The following is a 27,402-nucleotide window of genomic DNA, read 5'->3' as shown; positions in this document are numbered from 1 at the left end:
CAGCACTACGAAAGTTAGTCATTGCCATACTGATTAGATATAGTGGAACTTTTATTCCACCGTTTTTGGAAAATCAACCCTTATATGGGGTAAATAAGGGTTGTAAGTTTGTATGAAAGTCCCCCAGTTTTGATGTAAACTGTATGAAAATCGGTATTTGGGTTTTCGATAGAAAATAATTCTTCACCTATTTCATCGTTTTTCGGAAAATCATCCCTTAAGGTCGTTAAATGCGGATTGGAATTTTATTTCAAACTCCGTTAATTCGGAAGCAAGGACTATACAAATTTGCATTTGGCTTTCCTGTTGGAAATAATAGAACTTTTTTAACACCATTTATGGAAAATCTACCCTCAGAGGGTAAAATAGGGGTTCAAAGTTTGTTGGGAAGTCCGCAGATTTTGAAACAAAGTCTATGAAAATTGGTATTTTACTTTCTGGTTGTAACTAATATATCACTTATTTTACCATTTTTTGAAAATCAACCCTTGAGGTCGTTAAATAGGGGTTGGAACCTTATTTTATAATCCGTTAATTTGGAAGCAACCACTATGAAAAATTATCATTGGACTCAATGAAGTATCTGAGTCACTGTTTTTTTTAGATCAACCCTTAAGACGGCTATAAAAGGGTGTATGCATTATGCCTTTCTGTTTACACATTTGTTTCAGTATTTTTAGCAACTCAACAATCAACCCCATTAGGGTACTATAAGTAAAGAAAGTTTCTTTAAAAACCGTTATTGAAGTTACTTCCTTTGGCGTGTCTGGAAAAATAACAGAGTGCAGAGAAGTTTAGTGTAGGGCGAAATTCCACGGGCCGTCGTAACATATATTTTTAACATGGGAATGTATTGCGCGTGCTGAAGTGTAGAACAGCGGTTTTTTAGGGTTCCGTACCTAAAGGATAAAAACGGAACCCTATTACTAAGACTTCGCTGTCTGTCCGTCTGTCCGTGTGTCACAGGGCTCTATCTCTGGAACCGTAATAGATAGCCATTTGAAATTCTTACAGAGGATGCATAACGGTGGCCGCTTTAACAACAAATACTAAAAATAAAAAAGTTGAAAACAAAAAGGGGTCCCCATACAACAAACTGCTATATTTTTCCAAATAACTTTTGAACCGTTAGAGGTAGACAGTTCAAATTTTCACAATGTGTGTACTTTAATGGCTGCTGCAATGTTAAATACTAAAAATTAAAAAAAAATTAAATTTTGGTTGTACGGAACCCTCCAGGTGCGGGTTTGACTTGCACTTGGCCAATTATTAGTAACGCGCAGACCCGCGGGCCACAAGGGAAAGTCGCGGGCCACACACCACCCGTGGGTGTCGGGTTGCCGACCGCTGGTGTTGAATATTAGCTTTCAGAAATTTGCTGATAAAGTATTTATTGATGTATATGTACATAGGAATGTTTTTGAAATTCAATTCAATGTTAAAGGAGGTAAAAGAAGTGTTATACGGGAATCTTTTAGGTTCGAAGTTAGAAACGTGAAATTTCAGATAACGTCTATTCAGACAAATACACGACAACGTGGACGGGTGCAAATTTCATATATAATAATGCGTAAGTTTATTCGAATTGGCCTACATTTTGATATACTGATTAGGTACATCGCAACTACTTTGGACACCTTGCGTGCCAACATTTTGTCCTGCCGTGGGGTATGGTTGTGGTTATGTGTGGATTAGTGATGGTGATGTGGTAGACACATAGACCTTGGATTAAAATTTTGGGCTAGAACAGGGCTACAGTATCCCCTGCCTGTCGTACGAGACTAAAGGGGAGCTTCTGGAGTTGCGGGCGGCAAGAATGGGAGCTCTAACCGCCCAGCCAGAGACCCTGGAAAGAACCACTGTATGTAAGGCCCCATATAACATGGACGGTTCCTATGGAATAGTGTAAATAATAATTATTGCATCCTACATGAAACTTATATTTTAAAGAATGTTTCATTACAGTCCACTAATTAGAGTTTTAGTGTATGTTTCTGCAGAAAGCTTGACCAATTTAGGTACACAGTGACGAAAAAAAACGTTTTATTAATTAAATATTAATGCTACTTTATCGTTAAAATTGTTAAAGGTACAAATTTACGATTACAGTTATTTGTATGTCATATCATATTTTTTACGCGGGCGAAGCCGCGGGTTCTGCTAGTATATATATATATATAAAATAAGTTATTTATTGTTAAATTAGTCAAAAGTACTATCTTTTGACTAATTTAACAATAAATCACTTTCACACAATAACCCTTACTCACTCACACAATAATAATTAAAGTGGTGTAATTAAAAAAAGAAATCACTGCTTAATGATTGATTTAAAAAAGCACAGCTTATTTCCTCCTCTGTCTTTTATAGATCTACTTGCATTTTAGTTTTCATACTAATTTTATTAATAGTTTCGCTGTAACTGTGTAACAAAAACTAAACATTTCTTTCTGATATATTATAAGAACGGATAATAAAAACATTTTATTTTGTCGGGTCAAAAAATAAAACACCTGATTATACAACAAATAAATATATTTTCCATTAAGTTCCATGTATAAATTTTAAAATTACTTTTTAAATAACATCCATGACAACAATATCATTAAGTAATTTACAATATTTGGAAGTTGAAACTTGAAATCACAATGCTTCTATATAATTTTAATATAATAGTAAGTTTAAATCCCTTCTATAATTATCGAATTTATAATATGTGTATATGGTATACAATACTTTTATTATTAGGTATAATTTATGTAGATACTTCCGACTAATTACTTTTTGGTTAATATTTGCCATTATTTACATAAAAGATGGTCTGCGCGGCGAGATTTTATTTTACGTAAATTATAACTTTGCCGGTCTGAGCACTTTCAATATATTGGTAAAATGCTATGTTACAGAGTTTGCTAACGGCACTATTTTCTGGCAGTCTATAGCTGTATTGCCTTATATAGCCGTCAAATTCGGTCAATATCACGCAAAGAAGTGCAATATTGCCGCGTTCTTAGATTCGCCCTGTAATATTGCAGTTTAAATCTATTAGTAAAATGCTATGTTACAGAGTTTGTTAATGGCATTATTTTCTGGTGGTCTATAGTTGCATTGCATTATATAGCCGTCAATTTGCCGTCAATATCGCGCAACGAATGGCAAAATTGCCGCGTTCTTAGTTTCCTGTAATATTGCAGTTTGCATAAATGTAGTACCTGTAATAAACTGTAATATTACAGTGTAGTCTATACACTGTTGCAAAGTAACATTATACATTGCAAGTTTGTGACGTTGGCAATATTGTGCAAGTTTTCAGCAAGATTTCCAGTAAAATGAAATTTTGTACGGCGTTTAGGAGCCATATAATTTTGTATATCCTAATCATACTGCCTTACTATGTTACGGAAGTAGCAATCGAGCAGTCCGCTTAGTACGTGGGCAATGTGGTCTAAGGCCATCTGTTACCGACCGCAAGAATAGGAATTCTCCCTGTGGTCGGTCACAGATGAGTTATAAAGCTGAGGACTAAATTGAAATGCTTTAATCATATCACCGTTTTACGAAACTATTTTTATATAAATGATGTAGTAAAGGAGCAGTTCACTAGGTGGTCAGTGGTCATTGCCGCCCTTGGACATCTGTAACCAACTTCATATATAACAGGGGTTGTATTTGAATCCGACCACCGACGCGGTGGTGACCACCTTAGTCTACGCCTATTGACTAAAATGGTCGCCTATAAATCAGGCATACGGCATCTCTTTCGTATGACGGATAAATTGTCTATTATTGCAATATATCAACCGGCAAAGTTATAATCTTCATATTATAGAATATATTTTACTTATGTCTACAAAGAAAATTCTTTAGTTCATGTGCTTACTTCATTCACTACAATACTAAAACATCGAATAATGGTCCACATGAAATTTTAACTAACATAAAGCAATTACAACACCATATAAATGTAATACAATAAACGAATTTATTCATAGTAATAAAATTGAAAATAATAGAATATGCAATGGAATATAGGCGAAGATGCATTGATTGTTACTTAAAATCATATTAAAAACGAATTTCTATTTTAGTTTCTAGTTCTTCTGACTAAAAATTAAAAAAAAAATCCTTTTTCTGCATTTAAACTACTACTATATAAGTATTTCCATAATAATTACTTTTAAATACAGTTTTAATGTACAAACTTAAAAACACATTTTTTTCAAATGTATAAAAAATATTTGGCATATGCACGATTCTTAAAAATTTAGGAGAGACTTTTTATTTTTTGTTCTGAAAATGAATAAAATAAACGTTAAAGATTTAATTATCTAAAATTTCAATCAATGCAACTTTTACACTATACTCTCATACATGAATAAGGGCTGTTTCACATCAGGAGAATCTCTTGCACAAATTACAGCCAACTACTCTTTACAGGGCGCTGATTTGCAGCTCATCTTTTAAGGGAACATTTAATTGGTAATAACCCTTATAAAATAACCTCAATATTAAACTGCACGTCCACTCACCACCCGAAGTTTTATCCCATTCAAATCTAAAAAATACTTCAATCTCATTTGTATTTTTATGTGATAAAATTTCTCCCAATGTAAAAAGCCCATAAACCTACACGATTATTAATGTCTTTTCTTTTTAAGTAAATACTTAAATCCTAAACATCGGACCTGGATCGTGGATCTAAATCTGCCGCTAAAATTTAAAGCGTAACTTCTAAAAAATGCTCTTATAAAAATGGGTATTATGCATTGGGAACATGGCCGGCTGAATAGACACGAAATCTGGTTTTTAAAAACAAAATACATAGCGCTAGTGACGAGACAGTATTTTTTATCTGTTGACATGACGTTGATGGAAAGCCTAGAGTGGATGTTGTCAAAAATATTTTTTTATTCAGAATAAAGTTGCCAGTGAAGTTTGTAATAAAAATTTTAGAGTGCAACTTACTTTTAAACTTAATATTATTACTGTTAATACAATTTCCATTAAATTTAAAACCTTAAATAAACATGTTTTTGTGTGTATTTTAATGTAACATTTTTGTTATTAGACGTTAAATAACTGTAATATATTTTATTTTTTTATTGTTCGTATCCCATAAATATTTTAAGCTTTCTATATTGAATTGTAAAGGAAACGTTGCCAATTATGCTAGTCAATTTCATTTCTATTAAATCGGCCATGTTCCCTGACAGTCCTTGTACAATTGTACAATTTATAAACGTTGGGCCTATGTAGGTTGTGCGTTGTTATTCGTTATTATAATAAAATACGTCTATTAAAATTTATTTCTATCGATTTGACAGCAAGAAATTGAGATAAGAGGATCATGTTCCTTAGCGTATACTCTAGATTCATAACTATCTGGTATTCAAACCTTTAGATATTGAATGTTATGTCCCTTTCTATCATATTATTTCGAATGTAAAGAGAACAGGACAAAATATACAATAGATAACAGGTTAGAATTACGCGTTTATGAAGAAGATATACATTTAGGAGCAAGCGATTGAACAATAAGCAACAGAGCTATAACAGTTTCAACCCTTTTCAACACTTTACAAAGATGACAATAGTTTTCAATTGTTTATTATTTTATGTCGATGGATAGAGTATATTTGTATCTGCATATTTAATACAGTTCTTAATTTGTTATCCGTTCTCCTCACTTTTAACGCTATGTGCAAAAAAATATTTTCGAAAGTTATTCATTCGCCTTTTTACAATGACTCTGTTGCTCTATTTAATCGCATATGTTTTTAAACATTTGAAGATACAGGACACAATGCATATACTAGTAATTTACATAGAGATGAATTACCAATACTTGTTTATGGGCCAATTGCATATAAGGGCGGGTTTATAATGAATTAGGTATCTTGCTAACGTAACATAAGTGTGAATTTAGTATTATGTTGGTATGCGCTTCTGAATACGCTATATTATCACCATTTAAATTTTGTGGATTTGATTTGCTTCAAGCGCCATTGCATATATATATAAAAGATATACTTCTTTAGCGTAATTAATAAAGTATATAAACAAATATTAAACAAAAGTTTCTACTACAAATAAATCGTGTGTACAATGGTGCCATAATGGCATCTGTCTCTCGCCAAAAATATGTGTTACTTTAGCGCGCGCAAATCCGTGCCGTGCTGAAAATACAATCTGTTTTCCTACATGGGCCAAAGAAGTATATCTTCAAAAGTTAAGTAATTTTTGTATATTTAACGTAAAAGTAAATTGCAATTCCATTATGCATGTAGCCTTATTATGCTTGTTATAGCAAATCATTACATCAATATACTAACATCAGAGTAATAGGTTATACTTAAAACAATTATACTTTGGCATACAGATAGGTAAATATTTAACTAGTATGTTTACATATGTTCCGAAATATATAAGAACATAGACGACAAAATGTAGAATCTAAACACTATAACATATAATTGAATTATATTAAAATATTGCAATTCCAACATCAAAATATATTATATAATATTGAAATTACGAAAGGGCAACAACACCGATTATACGAACTATCCAATATAAAGAAATACAAAGGTCGCACCTAAACGTTAATGGAAGTATTTCTTATATACTAAGCAAAACCTATAGATTAGTAAAGACACTTCGCCGCCTTGAAATTGAATGAAGCCACAAACGGCCTATTAGTAAGTTCTTTTTTTGAATTCTTGACAAAAACATTTTTAGAGAAAATTTACGAATAAATAACTAATACTGCGTAATTTACATAACAAATAAATAATTACTTTAAATAATTTAGGGACATCTTAACACGGAGACGTGGCAAAACTTTTTTACGCAATTATTTCAATTCTCTAAACTGGTTACATTTTCTTGTTAGGAGTGAGTAATCTTTACTTATCTATGGCAAAACCATATAACATTTAATTTTAAAACTAGCACTGTTTACAACAAATAGAAATCAAAATGGCGGACAAAGTCCAAAGTTTTCAAGAGGTGAGTTATGGGAGAATTGGCACACTTCTTTTTAAATATTATTAATAAATTAAATACTGTACGCGTATTTGTTTAGGAAACTGTATAAATAAGTTTTCGACTGTAGAACAATATTACAGTTTTCATTTTTACAACAGATTAAAAATATCATTATTTATTACAGCAAATATAACATTTCTTAAATTTCCATATAGTGGGGACACTTAAGATAAAAATATAAAATACCTGAGAATATATGTAGGTACTTATAATTTCAATTACAAATAACAATAACACGAGCTAACAATATTAAGCAATCATTATAATTTAATTTAATAGAAATACCAACAGAATAGAGACCACTAAAATATTGGAATAGAACTACAGACACCTAATACATTTACACGTGACGGACATCAAAACATTAAATAAATATTTTATACAATCCGCATTTTAATATAATATGATTAAAGCGAAATTACAAAAGTATTAAAAATCCGCCGGCTCTCTGTGTTTTTACGAATAGCGAAAATATGAAAAGTTTCATTAGTGTTTTGTTTATGAATCTGTTTTCATTTATAAATTCGCTTCAGTCTGGTAAAGGGTAAGCCAGGCGAGAGCAATCTCATTAAGCCGTGAGTGTGCTCGTACCACACTACATATTAGCTCATGAAAACGCATAAATCTCAAATATTTTTTTACCAAAATAATACGGCTATGATAAAATAAATTTACAATAAACACTAGCTACTTTCATCACAAAGATGACACCGACAAACTCACACACTGATGCTTGAAACGTCATTCATATCGTACAAGAAAACCTTTTGATCCTAACACTATACGATCATCTAAAACAAACAAATACAGTAGGTATCTTATAAACGACACGTGGAAATTAGTGGTAGTTAGTTGCATTAAAAAAGCAGGAAGTTCTAAGTTCCTGGAATTCTTACAAAAGGACATTTCAAGCATAAGTGAGAGAAATATTTAATATATTATCTAAAATTTGACCCTGTGTCAGTCGTGGACTGCAACCGAGGCGTGCGCATGAGCCTCGGGATCAATTTTATCTACTCAATTTAGAATCTACGCTCGTAGTTGTGTTGGGCACTGCCCGCTTAACGATATCGACGGGACGTCGCTTACAATTAATATACGATCGAAATAATTAATTAATTACAATTAGTTACATTAGGTAAGAAATTTGGCAGTACTGTTCGGTCTAGGCGAAGACGAGGGAGCTCGACGTCGACGTGCTAGAAAAATCGAACGCCGCTTACACCTAGCAAGGAGCGGGCCCGCTAAGCTATACCTACACTGGACCCTCTAATTATAACGTCAGCGTCTAGTGCACTGAAGAGTAGCTTCAATTTGAGTATCGCATTCGCGCGCTCGCGGCGACGAGAAGGCACATGGGGGGCACGGCGGCGGCTGCGCAGCGGCGCGGGGGGCGCCGCCGCCGCGCGGTATCAGAGCGGGAAGCAGCGCGCCGCGCGCCGCGGCTCGCTCGCCCCGCGCCGCCGCCGCGTGGCCGCCGCGTCACCCTCGCCGCCGCCGACGAGCCGATCGGGCTCGATTGGCTCCAGCTTGTGCATGGATGGCCGGCTCGACAGCCTGGCGCCATCCGCCACCGGCGTCGAGGCCGGTCTCTCCGGTGACTCGTCGAGATCTATCCGGCCTAATTTTAATGCTAACGCGTATTCCGATCGCTCGATGACGCTCGGGGCGTCCTCCACCACGGTGGTATCAGCCAGAGTAGAATCAGCCGCTGCGGAATCTGCACGCTCTGAGTCTCCCTGGGCAGTCAGGTAGCGGCGCGTGTCAGTCGATGAAGGTGAGGTATCAACTGCTCCCCGACGCTCCGGTGTTGCGAACACAGAATCCGATGCCCAACTACGAGCTTCCGAGTTTTGCCTTAATGTTTCATCGACGCTCCGTTGTGACGTTCGGCGACTTGTTCTTGGGCTTTCGTCATCGATTGCACGAAAATCGAGGTTGCTCAAATCGAAAGGTCCTACACCCCGACGTCTCGAACTGCTTCGCCGAAATGATGGACGATGCGACGAAAATGCAGCGTCGTACAATTCACAAATGCTCGTGCGATCGGAATGCGGCTCCTCATACAATGTCAAATTCCTTGTTTCAGTAGCATCTGATGGAGTTTCATCTCGATTAGAGGTTGCCTCGCTCCTTTCAGAGATATCAAACGTGAACCGCGCTTCGAATCTGTCAGGACTTAGAAGTGGGGCAGAGCGTGAGCAATCATCTGTAGCTTTACCCTCCGCCGCGCGAGGAGGGTGCATTGTAGCTTTGTGAGGTGATGTGTCTTCTGAATCCGTAGAGCGATCTGACCTTTGTGCATGACAAATATGACGTCGAGTTAGAGCAGGTTGGGAGCCACAAGGAGCGCGTCTGCAGCACGTTCTTTCATGTCTAACGTCGGAACCGCTACTCCCAGTCGATTTGGAATGTGGCGGTCGGCGACGTCTATCATCTTCGCGGCCATACAGTGAAGTAAAATCTTCAGAGCAGAATTTTTCAAAAAGTTCCTGAGAGCTAAGTCGTGTCGAACCAGTTGCGTTATAGAAAGCTTCCGTCGGAGATCGATCAGTCCGCTCGTAAAGAGCACTAGAACTCGCCCGTTTTGATTTGTCCATCAAGCCTAACTTATAAATTTTTGGCAATCTCCGCTCAAACACGCCTTGAGAGTGGGCTCGGGAGGGCGCCCGCAGTGTGGGCGGAGGGCCTTCCCGGCGTTCAAGGACGCGGTCGGCGGACACACCACGCACTTGCGGCTGCGGGTGCGGGTGTGGTTCGGGCGGTGGTTCCGTTGGAGGAGAGGCGACGAACTCCGGTTCGTATTCTTCTTCGTCGGGCGTATCGGCGGATGGTCCCGAACGCTCGAACGAAGTGCGTTGGCACTCGCATTCCTCGTCGTGGTCGTCACTGGCGTCGCCTTCGTCGAACGAAGGTGCTCGGGGGCCGTGGCCGAACACTCGTCGGCGTTCTTCGGCGGCACCTTCATCGTCTTCGAGGCGAATAGACCGGCGAAGAGGTGGACGATCACGGCGAGGGCGGCGTGGTGCCTCTAGTGTTACCGCATGGGGCAGCGGCGGGCGTGTCGTGTTAGGCAGCAAGCGGTCAAGCGATAAGCCTCGGCGCGGACGCGCCGGTCTCTGTTGCTGTCGCTTTGGTTCTTTTGGTGCTGCTGACGGACTGGTTTCCTCCGGTGTAGTAGGTAATGCCGCGCCGCGCCCGAATTCAATGAACCAGAGTTCGTCTTTGAGTTCGCACTCTCACTTCTTTTCATTCATATCTTTATTTAAGTAATGCAGGACGTAATGGAGGACGAGGTCATAGCAGTATTTGTATTCAGTCTGTGGAAGAGTATTTCTTATTTAATTATTTATAAAATATTAAATTGACTGTTACTTCGTTATCAAAACTTACCATATTTTCGACAAGCTGTGGTCGGTGGCGACGTACTGTCTTGACTGCCTGGAATACATCGACCTCTCCGTGTTGGATCACTTGCTCAATACATGCATTAGCAGCGCAATATACTCCTGCACGACTTCGACCATCCCTGAAAGATTGTAATAAATTATACTGACGATCTTAGAAAAATAAAGGTACTCCTACGACATAAAACAATCCCATTATACGTAATCTTTATATGAGTTATTATGTATGCCCGTTAAGTTTTTAAAAAGAATCGCATCAACAATATACACTCCTTTGCAAAAAAAACGGGCGGGTTTGATTTTTTAACATTATTGGTAATAATTTAGTTCTTCAGAGGTTTTAATAGCCAAACTATGTTACTGGCACTTAATAAAGAGTCTGGGTATGAAAAAAAGTTCATTCCAAATTCAAAACTTTTGTTTTTTAAATTATTAATCCCTTTTTCATTTTGTGACACTTTTCGCGGGTTTGCGGTTAAAAGGTTATCAAGCAACTAAAAGTAACTTTTCGTTATTTTTAGTACAACAATTTATGTTTATCGCATAATTCTGCCTTATTGTGACTTAAAACAGATATCTTTGTGTCTATCGTAATGGCAGAAAAAGCAATGAGAGCTAGTAAAATTATAGCGCTGCTGGAAGAGGGGTGTAGCCAATGTTACGTCTCACAGCGGTTAAACGTGAGTCGTTCAACCGTACAAAGAACCTGGACTCGATACCAAGAGACAGGTTCCGTTCAGAGAAGGCAAGGTTCTGGGAGAAAACTTTGCACACAGCCGCGAGACGATCGCTTTTTAGTGACTCAGGCGCTGAGGAACCGCAAATGCAGTTACATAGACCTCAAAAGAAACCTTGAAGAGGTACGAGGAGCACAAGTTAGCCTATGGACTGTGAGGAGAAGACTTTTAGCTGCTGATATACGTAGTCGACGACCAGCGCGGGCCCCCAAGTTACTCCGTGAGCACCGGATTGCGCGGTTGAGGTTCGCTAGAAATTGCCTATCTTGGACACCAGGTAACTGGAGTAGCGTACTCTTCTCCGATGAGGCTCGAATTTGTCTGCATGGTGAGGACCGACGTCGGCGAGTGTTACGAAGACCAGGGGAACGCTATGCCGATGTGTGTTTTGAAGAAATCACCCCTTATGGTGGAGGGTCCGTTATGTTTTGGGCGGGCGTAACTTCCAACTATCGTACCGAGATAGTATTCATAGAAAATGGCTCACTAAATGCGCATAGGTACATAACAGAAATCCTTTCTCAAAATGCACAACCCGCACTGACTGTAATTGGTGAAGATGCCATTTACATGGACGATAATGCTCGGGCCCACCGTTCTGGCGACGTAGATGCTTATATGCAAGAGGTCGGTATTCGTCGTTTGGATTGGCCAGCGCGGAGCCCCGACCTTAACCCCATTGAGCATGTTTGGGACCTCCTAAAAAGGCGAGTACGATCTGTCCAACCACCTCCACAAAACATCAGAGAGCTTAAACGTGTAATCTCGACTGAGTGGGAACACATTCCACAGGACACCATCAAAAGCCTGGTGGGAAGCATGCCAAGACGATTACATGCCGTAATCGCTGCAAGAGGAGGTCATACTCGTTATTAATTTTTATTTTTTAATGTCTCTTTTATTAAAATACCATAAAAATACTCGTAGTCTTAATTTCATTATACCCATAAAAATGTCCATTTTAACACGGCTCTCTGTTTACATTGACTAAAACACCGATACCAGGATAAAAGTGTTAAAAAACTAGATTCTCATTGATAATAAGAAATTTCTAGTCATCCAAGCTAATGACATACTAAAAATATAATAATATTTACCCATAGAAAAGCTAAGGTAAAGTGTGTGTGTAAGGTGCCCGTTTTTTTTGCAAAGGAGTTTATATTATTCTTTTTTAATTAGAATTTGTTTAATTAGAATTAAAAACATATAAATTTTAAAATGTACGTAAGGCCGATGCCTTCAGATACAAAAAACCAACCAGTTACAATACAGATTATAGTATGGACGTAAATATCGTGCAAACAGGAAGAAGGTGTAACCTTTCATCTCTACGATTCCATATAAATACACAAGATTCTATTGTGCTTCGGATTAAGCCAGCGACCTGAAATTCGCACAATTGGAATGGTATATGGATAGCCTTATAGATATAAATCAAAAAGACAAAAGACATACGGAGACACAACGCAGACTGGTCCGTAGTCAGTGCGCTGTCGCCACCGCTCCACCATGTTCATCAGCTCGACCAGCGAGTTGGTGGAGGACGGCACCTTGTGGCCCATCGGCCAGCACGTCAGCTGGAACAGCTGGACTGTCTTCGGTGGCGCCTTTACGCCCGCCATCAGCTCCGTTAAGGACACGATCTGTGAAGAAATTTTTAGTGTAATTTTTGTTTATTTTTGGATTAAGACATTCTTAAAAAAAATATGTTAAAATAAATGTTTGATTTTTTTTGTATTTCATGGGAAAACACTTTTATTTGATACCAATATTATGATGTGCGTAAAAAATAATTGTTTCGCCATCTTGGGACGTCAGCCATATTGGATTTAAATAACGTTAAACTCAAAATTTAAGATTAATCGGATAACGGGATGTACGTCAAATTTAACATGAAGATTAAACCCACACATACGTGTACAAACTAACAAGGCAAATTAAAAAAAAAAAACCTAAAAATCTTTTCCTAACTTCCTAGTCAAGTTATTATCCCTATTATCTAATTTGTTTAAGGATTTTTGTATGTTCATCTATAATGTAGATACTTATCCATCCATCCAAGTACTTATATTTTCCATGATAACATTTTAAAATGTATAAAATTCTGTTATTATAAAATCGCTCCATGTTCCTCCATTATTAACCAAGTCCCAGTGTTTGTCGAAGCCAGTTCAATCCATTATCATAATCCGTTTCCATTATTCCATTTTCAAGTTATTTTTCAATTTCAATTTAAAATTTACATTCCATTTTATCATAAAAGATTATTTAACTTGTTTAATAGTGTAAACAGTTTAATTGTGTAAACATTTAGTAATGTATTATATTTAACAGCAATGTTAAGCTCTGCTGTGTCCTGGTGACTTTTCCGAAGCATTCCAGCTTAGTCCTCTGGGGTATCGGCGCATCTGTGGCTGATCCGAATCTAATCTTATCTGGGCTTAATTACAGTCCTGGGCGGTAGTAGCCTCCTACCATCAAATAGACAGCATGCTCGTCTGTTACTCCTATATTATAAAATGTTAGAAAGTGAACTTTGTGACTTACTTTCTTGTTGATTCGAAATATCCAAGTCTTGATATTAGTGTAGTGGTTATGCGAAACGTGATCTATTGTGAACACTGGTCCATATTTCTTGGAGTGTCGACCCTCGGGCCAGAAGGGCGGGTATTGTTGCTGAAATAGAAACAATTTGTTAGCCAATGAACGAAACAAGTGAGTGAGTAATGGTGTTTAAACTTCGGGTATCTCGTTAAGAAGTACTAAGTACTAGAGTATAGGACGAGAATACGAATAGTTGCGGAATAAGGGAAGAAATACGAGGGTAGTATAACTTTTGTAGGTCAATAACTCTGTACTATTTGAAGTTATTCTTTTTTAATTATTTGTAAATAATTTCGTTAAAAAAATGATATTTTTTTCACAACAGTACTTACTGCCGGACAATCAAAAAGATGTACGGATTAATTTGTGAAACAGTAATGTAAACAAATCAACGTGATAAATGGAATGAGAGATGAAAATGCGATACTTAACAAAAATATTATTTTGAAAAAGAAAAATAAAGCAAGAATGGGAAGATATTGGATAAAGAAACAGCAGATGGTCTTACCGAGTTTTTAGGTGGTACGCATAGAACCACCACAGCAGCACATTCGTAGTCATAGACCAGCGACCAGAATTCTCCTTGCGTCATAACCAGGGGCCACTCCGTTACTATGTATTCCCTGGGCTTGGTATAACCCTGAAAATATGTTCGAATTTAGTAATGCTCCTAGCACACTTAAATGAACTGGTGGTATGATATACTTGTAGTATTCTCAGCATATATTATAATTATTTCGACAGGTTTTGCATTGACGTAAGTATTCCACCTATCTCCAGATAAATGTAAGAGACAGATTTCAAATTGGTAAACAAGAAAAAGTTCTTGACTTTAGTTTTATTTTATTCCCGTTATTACAGTGAAAACTAATATAAATTAACCACTGCGCATCGTTTTTCTATCAATAATTTCATGATTACTTTGGTACCTATAGCACAATATTGAACCTTGAGGTACACCCGTCAAATAACATCACAGTTTAGCGGTCTCAGGCAAAGTTATCATTGTCTGACCCGAAGATTGTGTAATTTTAAAATAAACTCTAGAAGAAACTCACATCTACGAATACAGCGTTGATGTAATCCGTGAAACTGTTTCCTTGGAAGGACGTCAAGTAGGGACGTGAATTATCAGCTGAAAAAATAAAATAAGTAAAGAAAAGGCAACAATTGTCATAAACTTATACAATGAAAACACAGAATTATTGCATTCATGTATGTATGTTATTTTATGGTAGACGTACTTTCTCTTACTCTCATTATTTTATTTTAAAAACTGTCTGTCAGAAACTGTCTGTCTAACTTAGCAATAATGCATATTAACATAATGATAAATACTACTTAACTATGAAATATTCTTTTTGAATAGGGCTTATTAAATATTAGTTTAGAATAGACCATATATACACCATGCGCTATGGATATTTTAAAAGATACAGAAAAGCATCTTACGCGGAACCACAAGCACGTCCCTATTCTTCTCACGATTGTCTCCCCTGTGGCCGCCAGCGCAGTCGCCTATCGTGAACCTCGGAGTCTGTTTGCAAATCTGCTGATACTCCTTCTGGTACTCATTTAGTTTGGTCACTGGATCCCGTTGGGATTTTTGCTTCAGACGCTGGGAGAGATCTGAGACCGGGAACCAGGAGACTCCACATACCACGTGCTCTTCAAGTGTGTCGTAGACGAATTTGTATTGTTCCTGATGGAAGAAATATGTATGAAGTTGTCCAAACGTGCGACGATAATAGTTTTTAAAATAAAATCTTCAAATCTTATCTTCTCTATATTTATCATTTAAAAAGGAGAAGCTTTGTTTAAATCTATTTATCACAATCACTATTCCCTTGGGACTAACTCTATTACTGCATGTCGAAAAAAATTCAAAAAAAATGTGGCTTAATAGTAGCAATACTACTCTTAATAAGTTTAATAATCTTAATAACATTAATATTGTTAAGATTTTTACGTACCTCGTTTTCTATAAGTCCTTTCCTGGACTGTCTCAATTTTTTCAAATATCCAAAAACATCGAAGCAGTCTTCTTCTTCCGCCAACTCTAGATTAGCATCGACTGCTAAGTATACTCCGGACCTTCCACCTCCGTCACTGGTGAATTTTTTTTCATTTAGAATCAAAATATTTTTTTTCAGAATATCCTACTGTCAAATATTACTAAATTGATTTATAAATATTATTTTACCATTACAGCTATGTTTGCTTTACCTAAGTTTTATTTGACGCTTACGCTTACCTTACGCTTTTTATTACCTCATGTTATATGAAAATTGAAATTGGTCATACATGTGTGTGTTTTCGTAACCGCTTTGAATAACGTGTATTGTAACATGAAACAGAAATAGGTAGTGAAAGTTATTACTTTCGTACTCAATTCTAATCGTCATCAACCCATTACTGTCCCTCCGCTGGGCATGGGTCTCCTTTCCGAATTTAAAGGATTAGATCATAGTCAAAGCGCTAGCCAAGTTCATATTGGTAGACTTCACAAGCCAGATTTATATAAAAAAATCTCTCGGGTATGCAGGTTCCTCACGATGTTTTCCTCCGACGTAAAAGCAACTGGTAATTATTTTCTAATACGCACATAACTTTCAAAAGCCAGAAGAACGTAGGTACCTAGGTAGTGAACCTTTTACTCCTCGATCAAGAGGCCAAGTTTCAACCACTGCTATTAAATCTAATTGGAGAGTGACAATCTAAAAGCTACCGACAATATCGTAAACACTTATTGACAGTCAATTCCATGGTTGTGTTTATAAACTTCATAATTTATCAGTCACTGCCAATCAGATTTCGGGAATGTTAATACAATCACTTATTTCATTCAATCAATATTTTGACATTTGATAGACATCGAGTAAACAAACATGGCATCCATATTACTGTTTCTGTAGAAATCCTTATTTCAGCCAACCTCCATATATTTGAGAATCTTAACAAGTTTGAAATTTCTGTCCATTTATCAGTCGTATTTAGTATTTTAGCATTCGATTTTGAAGGAACTTTAAGTACCTATCTACTTTTATTCTACAAATCGAAAAATGCGTAAACATTTAACTATACATAATATGTAATGTATATATTATATTTATATATTATACGTGCGTACTATTTTTAGTGATCTGTTATAATTGCAGCTGAAAGAATTATATAAGAAAATAACCACAGCTTTTAACAATTGTATAATTTCTTATATCTTTATTATTACTTCTGTGTACCGAAATCGTTAAATAAAATCTTTTATTACAAGCTCCATCCAAGTCCGATGTACGATGTACTTGGATGTCAGACGCAATACGATGGGCGGTCCACCTGGTCAAAGTAGCCGGCCGCCATTGGACAAAAATGTGACCGAACTACATGGAAACACCATGAGGAGCATATACCCAAGATTGGGCGAACAATGGTTGAAAAAGAAGAAGAAGAGTAGACAACTAAGTCATTAACCCATTATTGCCGTAATGCTGGGTCTCCGCTCAGAAAGAGAAGGATTAAGCCATAGTTCACATACCTTTGAGATTTTTTTTATATAAATCTCTCAGGTCTCCTCACGATGTTTTCCTTCACCGTTTTAAGCAAATGATCATTAATTTATAATACGCACATAACTTTGAAAAATCAGAGGTGCATGATTTGAACCTCGGACACCCCTCGTTCGAGTGGCCGAGTTTCTAAGCCATTAGGCTATCACTGCTTTTTTATTATCTAAGTACTCACTTGCAATGCACCACCATGGGCCCAGCTGCGGGATTGGTAGCCAACCTCCTACCAACCACGGCACGGACGCGTCTCCTGAACTCCAGCAGTGCGTTGCTGAACGGACAACTGTGTGAGTGCCACTGCGTGTAGTGGAACTGCAGTATGAAGCGTTCTTCTACCACAACCTGTTTGGAAGAGATTTTATGATATGAATACTCAGCGAGAAGGTTATGTACCCGAAAATTGTAATTTCTTTTTCACGTTATACTACTGCGGTTATCGACACGGACAGTAACAAACAGTATCGAAAGCGAAACTCTCTTTTGTAGGCCCTGCAATGAATTTATAAGGAGTGAATAGAAGTAATCATTGTTTAGGGGTGGTTTCTCCCCAGTCGATCCGTACTGGCTCTACCATCTTTGACTCTGTAGCATTGCAATTTGCATTACCATGTGGTATGCATGTTGCTACAGAAATATTTTTGATATATTTCATTGAATTGATCACGATCACCCTTAGTAAAACATGTTTAATAATAAGTCTGTTCTAATCATGATTATTATGTACGATTGTTCGAATGCTTACATCTTTCTCTTTCTTGTACAGTCGGAAGGTCCGTATGTGGAAGTTGGCCAGTTCTTCCTCCTGCACGATGCCCACGCTTATGTCTCCATATGTCTCGTCCTTTTCTTTGTTTGGCGGCCAGTATTGGACGCACATTACCTGAGAATACAATATTATTAATATTGATGACCTGCTTGGCGGATTGGTCAGCATACCGGTTTGTTGTTCTATGGGTTCTGGGTTCGATCCCCGGGCAGAAAGATATGTAAATAATGGAGTTTGTATATTCATATAAGTATGTGTCTATGACACTCATGACACAAGGAATCCTAGTATGGAGCTGTGAGTGTAGAAGACGTCTAATTTAGCAGACGTGCGTAGCTCTTTGGTTCTGTAGATCTTAACCGATGTACAACGTGAAGCAACTACCGACACGGGAGATCTATGGGCGACCGTTAGTGACAAAATTTTCATGAGAGTTTGTAACTCTATGACTTTGTGTGCCCTGAAAGGTTATTATCATTGAATAACAGTGCCTGTAAGTGCGTAGGTGGCCTCTTTAAAACATCTAATATGGGTTGGAATGTCCCTCTAAGTTTATTGGAGGCCTCATGGGTGATTTAAAAACATCCGACACGGGTTGGCTATTAAACCTTGCCTCTCACTGTAGCACCACCAACACCCCTACACAGATAATTCTAGCATGTGCTAGTATTTAAAGCGTAATATATCTCAAAATATAAACAAATGTTCATTGGTTTTAACACATAGGTACATTCAAAATATGTTTATACAAAAATCCGATAATAAACTACATGTTATTAAAATGGACAAAATATAATTAACGCCTGCGGTAAAGAGGGGATAATTACTGCTATGCTGCAGTGAAATAAAGCTACATTTTGATAGCTCCCATAAAGAGAATCCATTTGCGAAAAATGGTTTTAAATTTTGGATAAAATGCGAGGCGCCTTTTTGGGCTCTTTTTCAATTAGTACGCCATGCAATTTTCGGATATTCTTTTTGAAATAACATTATGCATCTGTAGTGCGTCGACGTGAACGTGCATGTTTTTAACATTGAAGTAGTAAAGGTGCTTGTAACACTTAATGTTAAGTGGTCTCTGCTACCCCTGAATATCTGTAATATTCATATAAAACAGGACTTCTATTTGAAGCCAGTAGCAGATGCTGAGTGCAGCAGGCACGGTACGCACGCCATTGCACCGAAACAGAAGTGCTGCTTCGTAAACACGTGTGGTGGTGGTACCTCTGCGGTCAAATAATGTAAGTTCTACTAATGTCTAATATGCAGTTACAGTACCCTTACCATGAGTTTTTACGTTTTGACAAATATGACTGTTTCGGTATTTGTTTACGTATTTGCTCAAACAATTTCCAATCAGCGCCCCTAGCGGATTGTGTTAGAACTTGGAAATTGTATAGACCAATACGTAAACAAATACCAAAAAAGTCATATTTGTCAAAACGTAAAAACTCATGGTAAGGGTATAGATATGGTAGGCCGGGAGCTTACTCCCGGCCATAAGGCACCATAGCCATACCATAAGGCACATAAGGTTTGCTACTTAAAACTATAAAAAATGTGTGCTATATGTACTTTAAGGGACAAATCTAAATCTAAAGAGAGACACTTATTAATCTCAGCTCAAAAAATATTTCAGAAAGGTTTCACCGATTCCATCTTCAGAATACGAAAAAAAATTCGGGTCGTTCGGCAAATTTTGAGACATTACAGAAATTGAATATCACTTTTCCTGTCGGGAAAAGGCGAAATGCAAATCATCCTTTCGTCGGAATTATATTCGAGTTAACAAACATACATTAAGGGACGCGGGCGGTATACATTAGGGATTCCTCATCCTTTTCCGAAAAAGATCGATTTTTGAATCGATTCGAATCGAAGTGCGATATATCGATTCACTTAAAAATCGAGGCCCATAGATCGATTCTCCTAAAATCGATCGTCGATCTTCTCAGCTAAAAAGGGCGAAGATAGCGACATAAAAAAGATCATCAGGACCAAATGACCACTGACATACGTATCTGTCAGCAAAAATGCCTATATAACATTTCTTAATATACAATCAACTTCAAAAAAATCGACATTCGATTTTCTTGGATTCAGTGTATCGATCTATTACTGGATATCTCTATTATTTTCGTCCAAAAGATCGATTCTCCGATTAGTCGATCTCAGATCACCATCCCTAGCATACATTTAGACGAAATTGAAATAAGGCGTTCCATTTCGTCCAATTCTCTTCCATCATGATTATGCTGCGAATTCGTCTCAATTTCACACTCCATTTTGTGAAATGAATTACGTTTGAACCCACTTGCTCTCGACCGGGCTAATGGAATAAACTTTTATATTATAAACTCTTTTCTTTCGTAAAAGAAATTAAATATCTTTTTTCATACACTATCCTGAACAAAAGTATGTAGAGTTAAGTGGATTGTTTAAAGCTTATATTCCTGCCACTTCTTGAGCATTTATTGCCATTGATAAATACACAAACACCCAGAATAAGAAAGTAAAGCCAAATTTATTATTTAGCTTTTTTTGTCCAGGGATGGAATTCTGAATCATCTATGCAACAGTTTTTAACGATTCTGCATCACTCGAAATCGACGTAGTGACGCTAAACCCATTTAAAATATTGTATACGTCGATGCTTCAGTATCACTATCTGTATCTATCGTATCGATTCAAGTCACCATGGTTCATAAAGCTCTTATCGACTCATCAATACGTTCCATTTGTTCAAGCCAATCAATCTGCCTCCACATCGTATAGATTTTCACAGACTTATATATACTTTAAAGATTCTCGTATCTTATGTATATCTACTTACATTAGGAGTTCATTTAATTACGTTGTCTATGTTGTTAGGTTAGGTTAGGGTGCGGTCGCACCGGTAATGTAATTCAATGCAACAAAGATGACATACATATGTGGTTGTCGCATTTCGCACGTCGCTCGATGCGGCAATTACATGTTTAACGAACATCTTCATGAATTTGTCATCATGGTACATGGCTCGATCAGTCCGACCGTATCCTTAGTTTAATATTACTTTATTATAATATTCTGGTAGCAAACATGGTGGTTATTGCTGCGCATGGACATATATTATCAATTCCCGAAAAGATTATATTCCTACTTGAGGTAGGCCACAGAGCCCTGAGGACTACGTTTGAACGAATCGGAAAAGCATGTCTCCCTTACCACACCCTTCAAACCAGAACACAGCAGCGCTTAACACTGATATTACTAGCAGAAATAGGCGTAGCGGTGATGCTGCCGGAGTCGAATTACAAAGGATTATTCAAATCTTTATTTACCTTGATAAAGTCGAAAGTCTTGGTAAGCATGACGATAGCGGCGGCTCGTTCTTGCCATATCATCCGCCAGAAGTACACCACCGTTTCCTCTGTTGGCCCCTGAGTTACTATGTACGCGTTCGGCTTTAAAATACTCTGTGGAATTGCAACAAAATTAGTAATAAAATAATCTACATATTATTATATGAAAATTAATGTTTGTATGTATGTTCTTTATACAATCGTAAACTATGCATTTGATAATGTGATGATATTTAGCAAAGTTGTTGTGCATGAGACCACGAAAGTTTCTGAGCACGACCAATTTTCGACAGATGGCGTCACTGTAATTCCAATGAAGGTACAAATTTTCAGTTATATGTAGGTATGTCATGTTATTTTTTTAAAACGCGGGCGAAGCCGCGGGTACTACATGTTATTATGACAAAAGCTATTATTATGATATGGGCAGCTTTGGATTTGTTTAAATCCACAGATCATATTTACATATACCGTTCTATGTACCGTAACCATACAAACCGCATTTAAACAACCAAACAAGTAAAACAAACAAGCATATAAATGTTTTAATATTGACAGATAAACATTACTAGTTTCATCGAAGGTTATTTTATTTTAATGACCTTTGCATTTATGTGTATAACTAAATTTATTTACTTTGGTTTCGTACAATTTATTTAATCATATTAATGTGATTTTTGTAAATTTCAGTTGTTTATTCAATGCTTAACGTTTGATGTTCGTCAACTATATAGCCTTACTATAGCCCTAACCGATCTTACGTAGAGAGCAAAAACTTATTTGTATAGGTGCGTTATAGACGTATTTATTGGCATACTGTATTAGTGTACAATTTCGTTGGCACACGGCTCCAATGCACCATGCAGGCATATACGTAAACTAATCTAAGTAAGTATAAGTATTATTAAATAAACGATTTATCTATCTATTTGGTCTTGGAATATTATAACCAACCACGAGTATAAACAGATCATTATGCTCAAACGCGTAATAAAATTCGCGGACCCTTTATAAAAGGACCCCAATAAACCCAAACGACGTCGATTCCTTCCGTTAGATCGCTGCTAATGTGAAGACAGCTCCCTAATTTTATATCGTGCGGTTTGTAATAGTTACACGAGTGTCCAATCTCTATCTTTTTATTATGTTCTTGGCATTAAATAATCTCTATTGGCTTTAAGCGGTGATTAGATAAGAGTTCCTTTGGGCCGTCAGCGTGTATAAGTGTATTATACAGTTTAAAAGCATGTGTGTAGCGGTTTGTAATAGTTACACGACTGCCCAATCTCTATCTTTTTATTATGTTCTTCGCTAAATAATCTTTACTGGTAGTAAGCGTCGATTAGACGAGTTATCCTTTGGGCCGTGAGTGTGTATAAGTGTATTGTACAGTTTAACCGCATTTGTGTAGCGGTTTGTAATAGTTACACGACTGCCCAATCTCTATCTTTTTATTATGTTCTTCGCTAAATAATCTTTACTGGTAGTAAGCGTCGATTAGACGAGTTATCCTTTGGGCCGTGAGTGTGTATAAGTGTATTGTACAGTTTAACCGCATTTGTGTAGCGGTTTGTAATAGTTACACGACTGCCCAATCTCTATCTTTTTATTATGTTCTTCGCATTAAATAATCTCTATCGGCTTTAAGCGGATATTAGATGCGGGTCATTTGGGCCGTGTGCGTGTATAAGTGTATTATACAGTTTAAACGCGTGTGTGTATTAGCACTAGCGTGTATGTGGTAACACACAAATAAGGGCAATTATATATAACTATACAGATACAAGACATAAGTTATATAATCTAGACGTAAAATAATTATTTTAATATCTATGTTGAGACAAATGTTTGGAGCGGAAAATCCAAGCGATAACTGAAATTAAATAGTTTTTATTTTTATTTTTGATGAGTACGTGGTGTAATTAATTATGATCAATTACTCAAATTATACTAATTTTGGCTTCAATCCCTTTCACCGCCCCGGTTTTTAATCCTATAGACAACCGATTTACAGGCACAGTGAAACCTTCAAATGAAAAAAATAACTATTTTTATCCAAAAGTAAAAACCGAATCAAGTAATGAATGTCATATTAATGAAAAATACCATACATATAAATACTAGTATGAGTCTTATATGGCATACACATTAGTCACAGCGACCAATATGTTACGCCCTTTTTTGCCCCCAAGGTCTTTCCATCACACCCTTTTCTGAAAGTTGACACTCTAGTTCCATTATTGTACATGCTAAGGGTCCCGAACCACATCCATAAATCAACATACGCCATATGTCTTCGATATATAGTTTCACTTTTATTAAAAGTCACGATATGACCGTTTTTATCATCGAAAAGGAGACTTCAAATAATGTCCTCCGTAGGTTCTTTCGATTTCAAAATTATTTTCTGTAATGTAGCATGTATTTTATTAATGTCTTGTATTGTAATAACACTAAAATAGTAAACATTCCAAACATGTACCTCGCTTATAGATTTGACCAAAAGATACGTGTAATATCACACGGTATGGTGTCTCCAGTTCTTTTTATAGAACTTGGCTGACACTTTGCCGTGTCTAGATGAAATAAGTTTAAAAAGAACATACTTAATATGTACATAAGGAATGCTAAGGATGTGTCATTTTGTGGTAAGGTGGTATATATGAGAGTGTCAAATATGAAACTATCAGTATCTATCCCTATTAACACAGCTATCAATGTTTTAACTACTCGTAGCTCGTGGATATGTTTTCTTTATCATTAAAGCAACTAATAATTTTATTATTTTATTACACGCATAATTCGTTTAGCTCAATTATGAACGAAATTAATTAAATGTTCATAAAGAGAATTGTTATTAAAACGAGATGATTGGTTTGCTCGACGCTTCCTTGTTAACGTATAACGGGCAGTTACAAACAGAGGAGCGTTGGTGGAAACTGGGTTTCTAGGTTCCATTTTAATTAATTTTCTTCGTAGTTTTCTTCATGGACGACGAAAAACACACGCTGTGAGACTTAGGTCATTTTTTGTAACTCACTGAGGCTAATTAGTTCAGTTATTTTAAATTACAGTTTACAGAAATTGTACGTCGTTATATATTTAATTGTATTTCATTGTGCGATACGTTCAATTTATATTGATTCTTACAAACCAATTACAAGTGCGTTATTCCTGTCGCACGTGTTTACCCCGCACGCGTGTCTCAGCTGCATGCATGTCACTTGCATCTATCGTTTCATATGCACATGCACATGGGGTGCGAAGAGATAAGAGCGAATGAGAGTAGCGAATTAATTCACATGTGTGAGTAAGACGGGCGTGCGGGCGTAAACAGGCGCGACAGGAAAAGCGTATTTACGAGAAGTCTTACGTCCAGCAAACGATATAACCCTTTCTGATAAAAACTGATTCGATGTTTCAAGAATATTATTTCAAGAGACATTATTTCTGCAAGTTATCCGTTTGAGCGCAAAGATTAAAGCTTCTATGAATGTAACGGCTGCTTGGTGTCTTATTCTAGCCCTTCATCTAGTATGATCATTTGGTTGGGAGCCATGTGTATATCTCTTGCCTAAGAGTACTCATACTCTTCGTGAATTTGGGGAGCTAAGTCATTAGGCTTTGTTCTTTAATATTTCAAGCGTATCACGTAGCGAAATATCAAGGAATTCTGAGCTTTTTAGTATGGCTCCAAATAACACTCTCGAACAATCAGTTAGTGATTGATCGTTGGACTGATGGAATTCAATCAAAATTAATTAATATTTATGTACAATAATTCGACTATAACAGTTAATAAAACATGAATTCGATTTAGATGTGCAACCGCTTGATTAGCTATTCCATTAATGACATTGTACTTATAATATAATTGTCCCGTTGTACTTATAATATCATTGTCCCGTCATAATTTACGGAGGTGCTCATTTCTCTCCGTAATCTAATGTACCACTCACGTAATTACTTTTACAACTAAGGTACACATCCAATTACGAACTAGCTTGGTCTAATTATAAAGTTTTACAAGAAATAGGTATGTGAACGTCACGTATGAGGTAAATTACACTGAAAATGTCGGTTGAAGCTCGGTAAACAAACCTCTTTGTTTAGAATAGTTTTGTATATTTATTTATTTTGATTTGGTATATATTGTTACGATGTCTGAGGTTTTAAGGGCATCAAATCAATTTATTTTACTACTGACATAGTATGTAATATATACACATAAGAATTTTAATGTTACACCGTTTTTAATATACCTTTTTAATATTAATACTAAGTAGAATGCTTAGTAGAAGCACTTACATATTTGATTAAGCTCAAAAGTATTTCTCATACTTTATATAAAGAATTTAACATGATGGTTAAGAATAATCAAATATACATATTTAAGAAAAGGTACACGGTAAAACAGTTTTATATTAAAACAAAGTAAATTATATAGTAAGTAGTAATCCAAATATGGCGCTAAATGAAGATTCTGTTTTTCGCCTAAAAAGCAATACGAAAAGAGACTTAAACCTCAAACCAAAATAGCGATCACTTACCGCTTCTGTCTCTGCTAAGCAAATAATAAAAAAACAGTAAAGAGTATAAAAACAATAAGACAGAAAACAAAGAAAAGTACTTACATCTATATAGGAAGCATTAATGTAATCCGAGTCGGGTTCTCGGTCGACTGTCTCTAGCACCACTCTGTTGTAGTCGTCTGCGAACAAAATATTATCTGTAATGAAGGCAAGGCACTCGGCTGCTTGTTTGACTGTGATCGTATAAGATATAAGCGAGATAAGAGGTTTACGGTTTGAGTTGTTTGACTAGTTTGACACTATTTTTTCTTATACTTTCCTCGTTTAGTAAGAGAAGCAATAGAGATCAAGAAACATCCTAGGAACTTCAATAGAGAAGATGGTTTTAAGTTAGCCCAAACGTGGAATCCAGTGGTTAGTTTATGCAAGTCACAAATAGTGCAAAGTACGGTGCGTAAGGATATTGTCAGTGTTGTGTGTCGTGATATGAAACCTAGAAAAGAAAAACGAACTAGACGTAGGGTAGATTAATCTACCACTAGTACTAGTAGTTTCTCCCCTCCACCTCAGTTTCGCCGTGACCACGATCCATGCAACTGGGTCGAAATATCGGCAATAAAAAACGCATATCGTGAGTACCCGTTACATAATAAAATGTCTCAATTCCGCGATAATTTAAGTCTAAAATCATAGTTTGACACTAGTTGGACTTGCCAGCAGACGGAATCCAAATTACATTCTCTTTCAGTCAAATATACGAGTACCTATCAAATACCTTTTTTCTTACATGTTTTTGTTTGTTGTGTTTTTTACCGACAACTGTAATACAGGATGTTCTAATGCGTCTATTAATAATTATTCAACGTTTTTGATGTGAGGCTGGATCATGTAAGGATTTTTTTGTCTTAAATATATGTATTTTGATGTTTAAAAATTTGAGCAATACGATAATTAGTATTCACTAAGGCAACCATTTTTATCGTATAGTCCATAAAAAAATGTTGTGTCGTACACGACTAGTATTCAAGATATCTAAATCTACAGTATTTTATATGAGGTAAGATATATTTTCGGAAAACGGTGACCATATCACTAACTACATAGTCAACTGTAACCAATGACCTTTATCTAATATGTAATTCTTTTTACTCTTTATTGTTAGGATTTATATTTGTTTAAGATTTGCTCGCTTTAACAGTTTGTAGTTTATCAGTGGTGATGAAACAATGTCCTTAATCTCTTTTGTTTTATTTTAACAAAAGTAAAAGCTTTTGGTATGAGAATAATGATTTGATTTTGTTCAGTTTGTCAAGACAAATAAGAAATTGGTAATATTACAACTTTACTTAAGATAATGTATTCCAAATACCAAATTCAATAAATTTTAGGAAGTATCTGTAAT

At 36.4% G+C, this 27,402-nt stretch overlaps 1 protein-coding gene across 1 annotated transcript in view; it reads right to left on the bottom strand.

The window, feature by feature from the left end:
- Window positions 1-8,459: 8,459 nt before the first annotated feature.
- The window catches only part of Ptp36E (protein tyrosine phosphatase 36E), a 235,923-nt gene continuing 216,980 nt past the window's right edge, over window positions 8,460-27,402 (bottom strand). The window contains 12 exon segments of the mRNA XM_073086560.1: window positions 8,460-10,367; window positions 10,441-10,576; window positions 12,647-12,834; window positions 13,739-13,867; window positions 14,304-14,435; window positions 14,854-14,930; window positions 15,248-15,497; window positions 15,769-15,904; window positions 17,534-17,700; window positions 18,101-18,238; window positions 21,448-21,582; window positions 26,103-26,179. Coding sequence (XP_072942661.1) covers window positions 8,460-10,367; window positions 10,441-10,576; window positions 12,647-12,834; window positions 13,739-13,867; window positions 14,304-14,435; window positions 14,854-14,930; window positions 15,248-15,497; window positions 15,769-15,904; window positions 17,534-17,700; window positions 18,101-18,238; window positions 21,448-21,582; window positions 26,103-26,179 — 3,473 coding nt within the window.

Source organism: Epargyreus clarus, unplaced genomic scaffold (genome assembly GCF_041222505.1).
Source record: "Epargyreus clarus isolate Ecla_fem2 unplaced genomic scaffold, WU_Ecla_fem_2.2 ptg000024l, whole genome shotgun sequence".
Lineage (NCBI taxonomy): Eukaryota > Metazoa > Arthropoda > Insecta > Lepidoptera > Hesperiidae > Epargyreus > Epargyreus clarus.
Note: the sequence above shows the minus strand (reverse complement) of the source record. Positions and strands in the feature narration are given on the sequence as shown.